General features: G+C 39.8%; 1 protein-coding gene and 1 non-coding gene across 9 annotated transcripts in view; one reads left to right on the top strand and one right to left on the bottom strand.

Moving 5' to 3' along the window:
* The window catches only part of MON2 (MON2 regulator of endosome-to-Golgi trafficking), a 200,508-nt gene extending 191,172 nt beyond the window's left edge, over window positions 1–9,336 (bottom strand). For 7 of the 8 annotated variants that reach the window (XM_089919984.1, XM_089919982.1, XM_089919985.1 and 4 more), the window contains exon 1: window positions 8,863–9,336. In XM_089919984.1, the coding sequence (XP_089776110.1) occupies window positions 8,863–8,973 (111 nt within the window). In that variant the 5' untranslated portion in view covers window positions 8,974–9,336. The remainder of the gene's footprint in view (window positions 1–8,862) is intronic. The other variant, XM_089919987.1, reaches the window with a different exon arrangement.
* LOC115803522 (U6 spliceosomal RNA) lies at window positions 1,094–1,200 on the top strand. Its single transcript, XR_004024263.1, has one exon. It is a non-coding gene; the product is annotated as a U6 spliceosomal RNA (small nuclear RNA).
* Window positions 9,337–13,029: the final 3,693 nt, after the last annotated feature.

The following is a 13,029-nucleotide window of genomic DNA, read 5'->3' as shown; positions in this document are numbered from 1 at the left end:
GAATGCTAGGAAGGGAATTAGCAAATGTCCACTACTAGAACCACATACAAATTTACAAAAATAATAATACGCTTCTCTTCACCAAAGCTTCTATGTTGTATTTTAAAAAACAAAACAAAAACATATTTACTTTTTATAACATCTATGAGAGTAGAGCCTCAAAATTAAAACAAATTTACCAAAGCTCCAAATTAATTATTCACAGGATGTAGCATGAAACAAGAGCTAAAGAAGAAATGTGAAATTCAAGTTAATAGCAAGTTAAGGAGAATAATGTACTCAAAAGATACTAGGGAGGTATTAAGCTGCCTGTAGACTTATGATTTCAGATGTCAGGTAAAATCAAAAGACCTAAAGTCAAGTCCTCACTTGGGAACACCTAATAGATCTAGAACACTCCCTAGAGGACAATATCCTCATTAAACAATTACTACATTGAAACCAATAAACTTTTCTTCTGTTACATGTAATTAGCCTAAAATCCCAAAGCTCTGAAAAATATATACCTATATGGCATCCTATTCAAAACCTCTGGACTAAAAAACAAAACAAACAAAGAGAAACCTCTGGCTTGGGGGCTTCCCTGGTGGCGCAGTGGTTGAGAGTCCACCTTACGATGCAGGGCACGCGGGTTCACGCCCTGGTCGGGGAGGATCCCACATGCCGCGGAGCGGTTGGGCCCGTGAGCCATGGCCACTGAGCCTGTGCGTCCTGAGCCTGTGCTCCGCAACGGGCGAGGCCACAACAGTCAGAAGCCCGCGTACTGCAAAAAAAACAAAAAAAGACAAAAAAAAAAACCTCTGGCTTCTAGGAAACAAATTTCGTTTAAGATACATATCAAATGAAAGACTGAAGTGCAGATTACATGTGGACAGCTAAAGATATATATGTGGTACCCCTACATATATGGTATCCCTTTTTTTTCCTTCTTTAAAAATTTAATCTCCTACAAGTATCTAATTAGCACCTCTCAGAAATACAAATGCTTTTAACTATGATGGACAGAAGGATAAACAAAGATGCAGAACTGATCCTTAAGGAGAAATTTAGAAAAGAAATACCATAGCAGAAGGTAAAACTAAGAGTTATAAGGGTGCTCGCTTTGGCAGCACACATACTAAAATTAGAACGATACAGAGAAGATTAGCATGGCCCCTGCACAAGGGTGACACGCAAATTCGTGAAGCGTTCCGTATTTTTAAAGATGTTAAAAAAAAAAGAGTTATAAGGAAATAACTTATAAAGTAAGCTTAAATGAAAGTTAAGAAAGCAGAGGAACACATATTAGCTTGAAAAGTCTGGGCAGGAGCTGCAACTGTTCTTGCCCCAGCACCAGCTAGTACATGGCACACAGCCGGTGTTCAAAAATTATCTCAGGAGCAAATGAATGAATATATGAATGAGTGAATTAGGGAAGAAATGAGAACATTATCTGTAAAGTTGGTTCATTCAGGCAACAAATAAATAAGCAACATGGGTTAAATTAAAGGTAGAATTTTAGCTATAAAAACATGGAAGGAGGTGATTCCAGGACAGCAAAAGGAACCTCAAAAGCCACAGCATGGAAGAGGGAAGGAGTATTTGGAAATGGGCATATTTGGCATATGAAGAGAATATGGGCATATTTGGAGAATGAATAGCAGGCAATAGAGTTTGGCTGAATTATAAACACATTTGAGGAAAAACTGAGGGTGATGAAAGGTTGGGAAGATCAATAAGGTCTGAAATGCTATGCTGAGGAGTTCCTAAGTACAGAGTAGCCACTGAGAGTTTCTGACCTGTTCAGGTACATTATTCCGGTGGTAACATACAGAGTGGTCTTTTGCGCCATTAATGCACATCAAAGCTCAGTCATAAGATTGAAACCTGGAGCTAGAATAATAGCTAAGAAAATAGAAAAGAGGTGAGATATGTTAGAAATTACAGAGCTGGAAGGAACATCTGACAATGAATACAATGTAAAGAGAGTTGAGGGAGAGAAGACAGCCACATATAACTAAGGTAAGCAACAGTGATAAATACCATTAACAGAACAAGTGAAATGTGGGGACAGGACAAGTTTTAGGAAAAGTAAGTTCAGTTACCAGAAGTTCTATCTGAAGTATGTGAAAGATACTCTGGTAGATGTGTTTAACAGACAGCTGGAAATACAGGTCTAAGCTCAGTAAAGAGAGCAGAGTTAATGAAGTAGACTTAGAAGTCATCAGCACTGTAGTAAGGCCAGAAGCAATGGGAGTAGATGAGAGTGCAAAGGAGATGAGCACAGATAAAGAAGAGGTCTCAAGACAGAACTTGCGATACACCTATATGTAAAGAAAACGAGAAGGAATACTGAAAGAGGAAGGAGAAATAGGAAAGTAGAATGTTACAAAAGTCAAAATGAGAATGACGAATAGCAACAAATAGCCATGTTGCAATAGAGTCAATGGATGCAACATTCCTAACCTAGTGGAAAGACAGTATTTTACGCAACTCTTGAGTTAACTTCAAGAAGATAAAGGCAGTTTCTCATTGATTTTTGTATTTCCTGCCATGATTTACACTTAAGAAACTAACTTCTATTAAATGATAAGAGTAATAGCAAAACCCTCTATTTTCTACATGGTTAAAAATAAGCTACACTTCTATAAAAGAAAAAAGGAGGAAAATAGTTTCATTTCTGGAGACTGTCTTCCTTTTTGGTTTATTAGCCTGAAACAATGTCTTTTATTTCTTCTATGTCACCAAAGCACAATGCTAAGAAGATAATACATTCTTTTTTGACTAAACTATGTTTTCATTGTCCTTTGCTCTCTATTCATTTTCATGAAAGTAAAAATACAACGGTCAAAATCTTAGTAAAAAAATAAGCTATGTATGCTTTACACTTTAACAATAAATTTCAGTGGCTATGGTACTAACTTTCATAAATATATAAAACACGCTACAGACTAATCAAAAACTTTTTAAAAAGCTCTCATTGTAAAATGCTCTTAGAATACTGCAATAAGCTTGTAAAATTTTCCTAGATGTCCTAATGAAAATGTTACTGCTTATATTACTCTTGAAGTTAACATCTAAAATATTTATCAGAAGAAGATGAATTTAATAGACCCTAGGAATCTAATGTACCTTTTCTGGAATAAAGTCAACAGCAGCATAAAAAAAAGAGTAGAGTCAAAATCTAAGATCACTAGCATGTCTACATAACTATGTAAAATTGCATTATACAGGAAAGTAAGTCTTGACCAAAATAATTTATAACTCCTTACCACACTTGTCATACTGCTCTGACTAATGCTGACAAGTTTTTTGAATAAATTGTGAAAACTAATTTATTTCAGTGTATAAAGCATGGATTTATTATTTATGCTGAGGGAAAGAACACAACTGGCTGTATCATGAGCAAATTTCTCTGACCAACGTCAACAGGAAGAAAACTATAGTACGTTATAGGATACTAAACAAAAACAGCTCCCAATTAAGCATGTATACATGATCCAGCCCTCATTCTTCACTGTCATAAAGTCCTGAAAATGAGATCTTCACCCTAGCAGAAGAGCCAGCTGACTTGGGCCTCAGTCCCCAAATAGCTGGTTGAAGGGAAAATCCTGTCATGGTAAGTAGAGGGCATCTCTCTCACCAAGGGTCCCCGCTCAGCCAGCTAATGCATAAAAACAACAGACACTGAGGAACTCTACCACAGGAACCTTTGCTTTTATAGGCAAAAATCCCTGCCAACCAAAACTTAAATGTATAAGAAGAAACAAAGTACATAGCCTGAGAAGACTACTTGTGCTTTACTATATACACCCTTACTGATTCCACTTCATTTAAAAAGAGAGAGAAAAAAACCCATCCTCAATCCTAATTCTGACCACCTCAAGTCAAATGCCCTTCATTCCCTTTCCTCTTCTTTCACCCACTCCCTGGACTTCATCATCCTCTAGTGCAGCACCACTTGGCAATCTGAAATCCAATATCTCCACTTTTGTCCCTTTTGTCCTTATCCTTCTAGCTCTCTCACTCCCCAACACCACTGTTCTTGGATTAAAGTGTTCCAATTCAATTAAATTGCTGCTAGTCCCTTAACCTTTCCATCTTGCAATCAGTCAAAGTTGTCTTGGATTGCCTTCTTTGGGAATCCAACCTAGATCTCATGATCCATCATCATTTCAACCACTTTTCCTGCGAAGACTCTTAAGTGTTCCAAGTCAATTTCTCCTTCACTTCTACAAAGTGATCCACTGCTCCCCTCAAACTTCCTATCACTATTTTCACCACAAACTACTCCTAGCAACAAGTTTGTTTCCTATCTTACCAAGAAAACAGAGGCCATAAGTCAAACTGTCCACAAATTCCTGTCCCTCCATTATGCCCCTCATTCAAATTTATTACATTCAAATCCATTTTTTTTCTTTTACCCTTCTTCTGTCAGAAGATAATGTGTCCCTTCTCAGATTGAAAGCCAGTTCATACACTTAAGCCCCTGAAACTCCAGCTTTCTCAGGGACCTTGCTCTAGCCAAGTATTCCCTTTCTCTCCCATATCCCTAACCTTAGTCACCCCAGCTGCCTCTTTCCCTTTAATGCTGTTATTTCCCAAAGTTCCTCCTGATATTCTCGTTCTACACACTCTTCCTGGGCCATTTTATCTACTCCTGTGGTTTCTACTAACATGTATAACTGACACGCCTAAATCTAAAATTCTAGACTTCCCTCTTAAGTGCCAAACCATCATTTTCAAACACCTACTGATCATTTCCACTTAGATGTCACACATAAACCTTAAACTTAATATTCATGACTACTCATTTTCTCCAAAAACATTTTTTCCTCTTAGTGATTTACCCAGTTTCCCAAGCCAGAACCCTGGAAGGTATCACAGATTTCGCTTTCTACATTATAAAAAGGTCACTGTGCCCTGGCAATTTTACCTGCTAAATCTCTCTAATCCATACTCTCTCTTTCACCCATGTCTACCACAATGCAAGCCACTTTCTGTCTACCCCTACTGCTACCTCAGTGCAGACAATCATCTCTATAAAATTTGCCCTCTATGCCTCAATCTCAATCCCCTCTAATTCTTCCCTTCAGTACTGTTACTGTAATGTTACTGAATATAAATTTGATATTACTCCCTCTCTTAAAAAGCCTTAATGGCTTCCAATCACCTTCAGCATGAAATTTCTTTTACGTGGAATACAAACATGTGCTATTTCCTCTGCCTAGAATGACCCCCTTCTTCTCTTGGCTGGCTTCTACTCATCCTATAAAGACTCAGCTCAGGAATTACAAACTCGCTCTGACCACACTTCTAGGCTCAATTAGATCCCCCTCATCTGTTTCCACAGAGTAGTGCCTGCAAATAGAAATGACCAAAAAGGTTTTATTCATTAAATACATAAAACCTCAGAGTTTCCTGCCTCTGCAGGCCACTGAATATCAATTACACCAAAGTGATTTTACAAAGTTTTAAAGTAATTTTTAAGACAATGAAAAAAACTTTTCATACAAATATTCCAGAACAAATTAGCTAGTATACCTACGCTAAAAAAAAAAAGGCTTCCCTGGTGGCGCAGTGGTTGAGAATCCACCTGCCAATGAAGGTAACATGGGTTCGAGCCCTGGTCCAGGAAGATCCCACATGCCATGGAGCAACTAAGCCCATGTGCCACAACTACTGAGCCTGCACGCTACAGCCCGCAAGCCACAACTACTGAGCCTGCGTGCCACAACTACTGAAGCCCACACACCTAGACCCCGTGTTCCGCAACAAGAGAAGCCACCACAATGAAGCCCGTGCACCACAGTGAGGAGTAGCCTCCGCTCGCGGCAACTGGAGAAAGCCTGCACACAGCAACAAAGACCCAACGCAGCCAAAAATAAATAATAAAATAAATAAATTTATTAAAGAAAGAGAGAGAGAAAGAGAGCGAGATAAAGAAAGAAAAAGAAAGTTATACTGCTGAAGCATGAAAATTCATATTTAAGGAAAATAAGGAGAAAAAAGAGGAAGGACTATTGCTGTTATTATTTAATTACTATATTATAAAATGACAAAATGATATAGCCACTATAAAAACAACTTAATATGCAAATTGTTTTGTAAATGAAAACAATTAAGTTGGAGAAAACTGTAGAAAATCCAAAGATAAGTAATAAATATCAGTAAGACATTATCCTTTATCAACTCTTTTCTTCTGTTTTTGTAACAGATTTGAAATCTTAAAAAATCCAGCTTATTATTAAGAAAAATATTAAAGCCAAGCACTATGGCCAAAAAGGTAGAAATTATTAAAACTTAAAGACTAAACATAGAATGTCTCACTTCATTCTACCTTGTTTATAAAGTAATGGAGAGGGACTTCCCTGGTGGCACAGTGGTTAAGAATCCGCCTGCCAAGGCAGGGGACATGGGTTCAAGCCCTGGTCCGGGAAGATCCCACACATCGCTGAGCAACTAAGCCCGTGCACCACAACTACCGAGCCTGCACTCTAGAGCCCATGAGTCACAACTACTGAAGCTCGCGCGCCTAGAGCCTGTGCTCCGCAACAAGAGAAGCCACTGCTTGCCGCAACCAGAGAAAGCCTTCACACAGCAAAGAAGATCCAACGCAGCTAAAAAAAAAAAAAAAAGGAATGGGGAAGGAGACAACCATTCCAAAGCACATATGCAGTTAGCACTGTATTGTATTAAGTTCTTGAGTAGGCTTTTAAGTAGTTCAAAATGACTATTTTTCAGATAATGTTTGTGAAGATACTGGGAGAATGTTAACCAGCAAATCAGTATACAGATGGAAAAGCTTCTCATACATAGAAAGGCTATGCCTTAGGGTCTACCAAGCATACCTCTCCCCTGACCTCCACCCTCCTAAAAAATAAATACTACTAAAAACTTACCAGTTCTTTTAAGAACAAAAGTCAAAATACAGCACTGCTATCAAATTACCAGGGAAAATTTAATTCAACCAAAATATTTCTTGAAAGTCAAGCCTCTCTCCTAAAAAACCATCACTATTAGGCTAATGACTTCATTCTTGTTTTACACTTGTGACACAGTCAAGGTTTTTTTTTCAATTCCTAAAGGACTGCCCTAAGCATATTAAAAGTGCCACTGGTTAAGAAGTCAAAGTTCTTATATCCAACAAATTCTTGTGGAGCCTGTACTATACACAAAATTATGTATCAGAGATAATCACACCAAAAGTTACTTTTGCCATAACCTAGAAGACTAGGTGCAATTACTAAATACCTCTTTAGCTAAGGTTCAAGTAAAAAAAGCTAATGAGCTTTATTGAAAGTTCCTAGATTAGAAAGGGACTGAGTTTTAGAACTTTGTAAATTAGCTGTTTGGAGCTCTGAATGCATTTTCCAATAGAAATAATGTAATAAATGGCAATTAAATCCGCAAGCCAGCCCACAAAAGCCTATGATACAGAGGAATCACAATTTTTATATGGATTATAAGAACTGGGAATAGCCGGTTCTATAAATTATTGTTAAAATTACAAAACAGGATTTGAAATTTTCTAATTTCCTTACAATTAGAACAGCCTATTTCTTTAAAATTATTTAAAATGGCCAAATTGGTTTTTTGTGTGTTTTTTGGCCAAATTCTGTAAAATACTTTTTATAACTTTGAACAGATCATATAGAGAAAATAATGAAAATCGACATCACAACAAACTACTGACTGTCTGAAATAAAACTTATAATAGTCATCTTTCCAAAAGTGGCACATCTGGTTTCCATCATTGGGTAGGTAATATTTTCTTACTTTATTAAAAAAAATACTAGATGGAGTTTGTTGAAGAATGATGAGACCAAAGCACTTACAGAAAAGTTAAGGTTCCTTAGAAGTCTAAAATTCAAACTTTATTGGGTAAGTTCTAATTATGAAATTGCAGGTACTCCAAACTACATTAAATAGGAGGAAATATAAAATAATTGCTTTTACAAAAATGTCACTGAAATATCTTATTTCAGAAACGTGAAAAGAAATTGAGTAGCATCTTTAAAAAGTTTAAGAGAAATAAAATAGCATCTTAAGATAAAAAGCCAATAGAGACTAAATGTTAATAATTTCAATTCAGGAACTATTTGGAGAATTTAATTTGTATATATTAACTTGAGCCTGTTTAATAATACGCTTTTTCCCTCTTAAGACTTTCTCATCATAATGTAATAAACCCACTATTTAACCCTATTTTACATCAGAAAGAAAACTGAATCTCAAAGAGGTTAAGTAAGATGTCTTTCTGTTTTGCTAGCACTTAAATTCAGGTGTATTCTATTTGACTCTAAGCCCAAACTTCTCAGTACAGTATTGCTCATAACAAGGCTTAAATGATTCCTGTGGCTCTTCACTGTTTGTCCTAAGTCAGGTGTCTCTAGATAATTGAATACTTCATGAGATTGGTAAGAGTTAAGCTGCATGACCCACGACAAAGAAGGAAAGCTACTTCCAATTGAGCGATATATACTATAAACACAAAGGGGCACAGACTGTACAACAACTATGATTATTAGTTTTTAGAAGCAACAAACATAAGTTTCTGAATCCTGCCGTGACCAATTTAGTGTTTGAAAACGGCCAGAAAAGGGGAGGGTACCCTACACCTAGCTGAATTCGCTGAATCGGCTCAAGCCGCGAACTTCCTTCCGAAATCTGGTGGACAGGACGGTAGAGAAAATGAAAGCGCCTCACACTCGCCAAAGCAAACTATAAAAACGCTTGTGGAAAAACCCACCGGTTCGTACATCTGGAAAGATGGAGGGCCAAAGGGGAATCAGACAGGGCTGGAGGATGCAAGTGAAGGACGGGGTCTAACAGGACCGGCTATGCTCACCGTGCCTTCTCCCGAAGTCGCCCGAAGCTTACCTCCTTGACAGGTGGGAATTTCTTCTTGCATTCCAGGGACAGGGCCCGCAAGTCGCTCTGCATATTCTCCAGCAGCTTCTTAACCGCCTCGGGGCTGTTGGTGCCAGACATGATCCACCAAGCTCCGTGCCAATTTCTGAGCGGCACAAACGAACTCCGGCACCTGTCAGCTCCGTGGGGCGACAGGCAGCTCCTTCCAGGAGCCTCCGGCCCTTGGGCTGTCCGCCTCTAGGGCTCCGCGGGGGCTCGGCCCAGCCTGGGCAGCGAGCCCGAGCGCCCCCGACAGCCTCCTCGCAACTCCCCCGGCTCTTATCCGAGGGGCCCCCGCAGTCGCGCCGCCCCGCTAGCCTCCGCCGGCTCTGGCAGAGGAGCCCACAAGGTGGGCAAGTCCCTCCCGCTGACGCAGGCTGGGCCACACCAGTTGTCACCAGCCAAACTGGTGAGAAGCTTCAGCGCTGTCTCCCCAGACCTCCCAGACTCCCCGACGCCATTAACCGAGTCGCCCACAATTCCGAGCGCGGCCGGGACACGTCAGCTGCACTTCCGGGCACCACGGCCACCGCCTCCGCCGCGGCCAACCCGGGCGGCGAGCCTCAGGCAAGGCGTGGCTAGGGGCGTGGTCACGCTCCGGGCAGGCCCGGATCAGGCCCGGGGCGCTTCCCGGGGCCCCCGCTCCCGGCCTCCGAGCCGACTTGAGGCGCAGTTTGCCTCGAGATTCGCTTCCGTTTAGGTGACAGGTGTCTGAATAGAGCCCCTGGTACTCGTTGTTGTACCTCTTTGCGTATGTTTGTGTTAAATTGTATTTCGGTGTAAACAGTTTGCTTCCTTTCGGATTAATCTTCATTTGTCTTGTCCCTCTTCATTTCTGCCTCTTCGAATCTCGGGGCTAGTGGCCCCAAATCAACGCTTACCTTATGTTAATTTTTTCCCCCTGAGGACCTAAATTGCAATTCCTCCACAGAGTTGTACAAAGCATGCTGGTGCACTTACTGCGTAGCAGTCACTTATTTTCGTAATCTGTAAAATGGAACATTAAACTGCCCTCTATTCCAAACCCTCCGCTGGTTTTCCATTTTGCCCAAAGTAAAAGCCAGAATTCCTCTTTTCACCTACCTGGCGCTCTGCGATCTGTCTCGCCTCCTTTACTGCGTGTCTGTCTCCTCGCTAAAATGAAAGTTTCAGAAGCGTTGGGTTTTTTTGTTTTGTTTTGTTTTTTTCTGTTTTGTTCCCTGCTGTATCTCCAGTGTTTAGAACAGTGCTTGGCGCAAAGTAGGTGATCGATTAATATTTGTTGAATGAATGGATACCCTACTAAAAACAGCATTTTGATGCTCAAATAAGGAACCCATATAAAAGCCTTCATTAGGTCTGAAGTGCCAAACACATGGGAGGCAAAGATAAACAGAAACGTCATCTGTGCTTCTACGAAGATCCAGGTCACTATACTTTTGTCCAAAACATTTTGCAGCTAATGAGTAGGAAGCAAAGAAAGGTAGAGGGAAAGCCTGAACCAGGGTAAAGGTAGGAGACGAAGAAATGAACACCTTCAGACAACTGAGCTAATGACACCTTTACAGGACGGAAGACAGGGACCTATGAGATTTTCAGTGGGCGGCAGTGTTGGTTGTAAAATAAGAAGGCCTTGCACCACAAGTAATTTGTAAACTAAGCAATTTCTTTTTCTTTTTTTTCCCCTGAGACAAAGCAAAGCAAGGGTGAATAAAGGTGGCAGATGAGGTAAAAGTAGGGAGGTCCTAGAACAGTAGCTTGGATCATTTGTGCCTATCACACAACTTCTGGGAAACTTGACAACTGTATTAAAAGATGTGAATTTAGCTAAAAAATAAAAACTTTGGCAGAATTGTCACAAAGGCAGCCACATACAATATGCAAAGGAATGGGCACAGCTGTGTTCTACTAAAGCTTTATTTCCAAAGAAAAAAGAAAAAAAAAACTTTGGCAGAATACAGGAATATGTGGCAGATGTTATTCTTGAGGTCCCAGGGAGCTTTTTAAAAATGAGCCTCTAATAACTGGCCTAGTAATCTATGACAAGTGTCTCCAACTCCCCAGGCCATGGACCGATACTGGTCCACAGCCTGTTAGGAACCTGACCGCACGGCAGGAGGTGAGCGGCCAGCGAGCAAAGCTTCATCTGCCACTCCCCATCGCTCCCCATCGCTCGCATTACCACCTGAACCATTCCCCCACCCCGTCCGTGGAAAAACTGTCTTCCACGAAACCGGTCCCTGGTGCCAAAAAGTTTGGGGACCGCTGCTCTAGGATTGAGATCCCATCTAGTGCCTTTTCCTATGTAGCCAATTTTTCTATTGAAATTTATTTGTTTTTTAAATAAATTTATTTATTTTATTTATTTATTTTTGGCTGCTATGGGTCTTCGTTGCTGTGCATGGGCTTTCTCCAGTTGTGGCGGGGGGGGGCTACTCGTGGTTGCAGTGCACAGGCTTCTCATTGCAGTGGCTTCTCTTGTCGCGGAGCACAGGCTCTAGGCACTCGGACTTCAGTAGTTGGGGCACGTGGGCTCAGTAGTTGTGGCTTGCAGGCTCAGCAGTTGTGGTGCATGGGCTTAGTTGCTCCGTGGCATGTGGGATCTTCCCGGACCAGGGCTCGAACCCGTGTCCCCTGCATTGCAGGTGGATTCTTAACCACTGCGCCACCAGGGAAGCCCTATTTGTTTTCATTATTAGTAACGTTGGCATGATTTACTCAAAATCAATCTTCCTAGAGTCTTTTACATCTCTATTATATATAGTTGAGGGAATGCCGTTGGAATTCATTAATTAAAAGTGACACAAAATGATTTGAAACGCCAAAATTTTCTTAATGTGTAACAATTACCTATATCTAGTATTCTGTAAATTTCTTTAAAAAAAACAAAAACAAATAGTTTTCCACTTACATATGCCCAGAGAGGCTGTATTGCCCCAGGAACAATGCATGACTTTATTCCAAAACCAAGCAAGTTAGCAAAGGTAAAAACAATTTTTGGTTTCACAAGTTAAGAAATCAGATAAACTCAGGAGTTAGCATTCTGAAAACAGAATCATTTCTCTTTTAGTACCAGAAACAAATTTTTCAAATATGTATTATTGTTTTCAGGTATATCAGGAAGTACTTTTAAAATTGTAGCACACCTGTAAATGAGTGTAATGTGCCTACAGAATCTGTCTTCATTGAAAATTACACTAATAAATGCCTGATAAATCTAACCTTTTATTACCATAAGTAATGCTTTTACAGCATTATCAAATAGTAGCTAAGCCTCAGGCTCTCAAGTCAAAAAGCCCTCCATTTGAATCTCTGCCCTGTTAGTTACTATCTGGGTGACTCCAGCAAATTATTTAACATCTCAAATTTTCAGTTTCCACTTCTTTATTTAGTTTTAATTTTTAAATTTTATTTTATTTATTTTTTTATACAGAAGGTTCTTATTAGTCATCAATTTTATACACATCAGTGTATACATGTCAATCCCAATCGCCCAGTTCATCACACCACATCCCCACCCCCCCGCGGCCTTTCCTCCTTGGTGTCCATACGTTTGTTCTCTACATCTGTGTCTCAACTTCTGTGCTGCAAACCGGTTCATCTGTACCATTTTTCTAGGTTCCACATATATGCGTTAATATACGATATTTGTTTTTCTGACTTACTTCACACTGTATGACAGTCTCTAGATCCATCCACGTCTCAACAAATGACCCAATATCGTTCCTTTTTATGGCTGAGTAATATTCCATTGTATATATGTACCACATCTTCTTTATCCATTCATCTGTCGATGGGCATTTAGGTAGCTTCCATGACCTGGCTAATGTAAACAGTGCTGCAATGAACATTGGGGTGCATTCTACTTCTTTAAAAGAAGAAAATACAAGTGCCATCCTCATGAGGTAGTTCTAATATCTAAATGAGATATTGCAGGTAAAGCACGATACCTAGCACACATTAAGTGTTGAGTAAATGTTTTAAATAGAAAAAGGTAACTTTTGAGGTCATTACTCACGCTAAGTCTTTTATTAACTTCTAAATAGACTTAATTATCAACAAGTTTTAACTTTCTAGTTGAAAATTAGGAAACCCATCTTTTTCTGAGCCTTTGTTATGAATCTTTTAGAAAGTTAATCTAACAATGAGCATGTATTC

The sequence above is a fragment of the Delphinapterus leucas genome, chromosome 11, assembly GCF_059928025.1.
Source record: "Delphinapterus leucas isolate spDelLeu-1000000601 "Yukka" chromosome 11, BTC_Dleu_Yukka2, whole genome shotgun sequence".
Taxonomy (NCBI): domain Eukaryota; kingdom Metazoa; phylum Chordata; class Mammalia; order Artiodactyla; family Monodontidae; genus Delphinapterus; species Delphinapterus leucas.
Note: the sequence above shows the minus strand (reverse complement) of the source record. Positions and strands in the feature narration are given on the sequence as shown.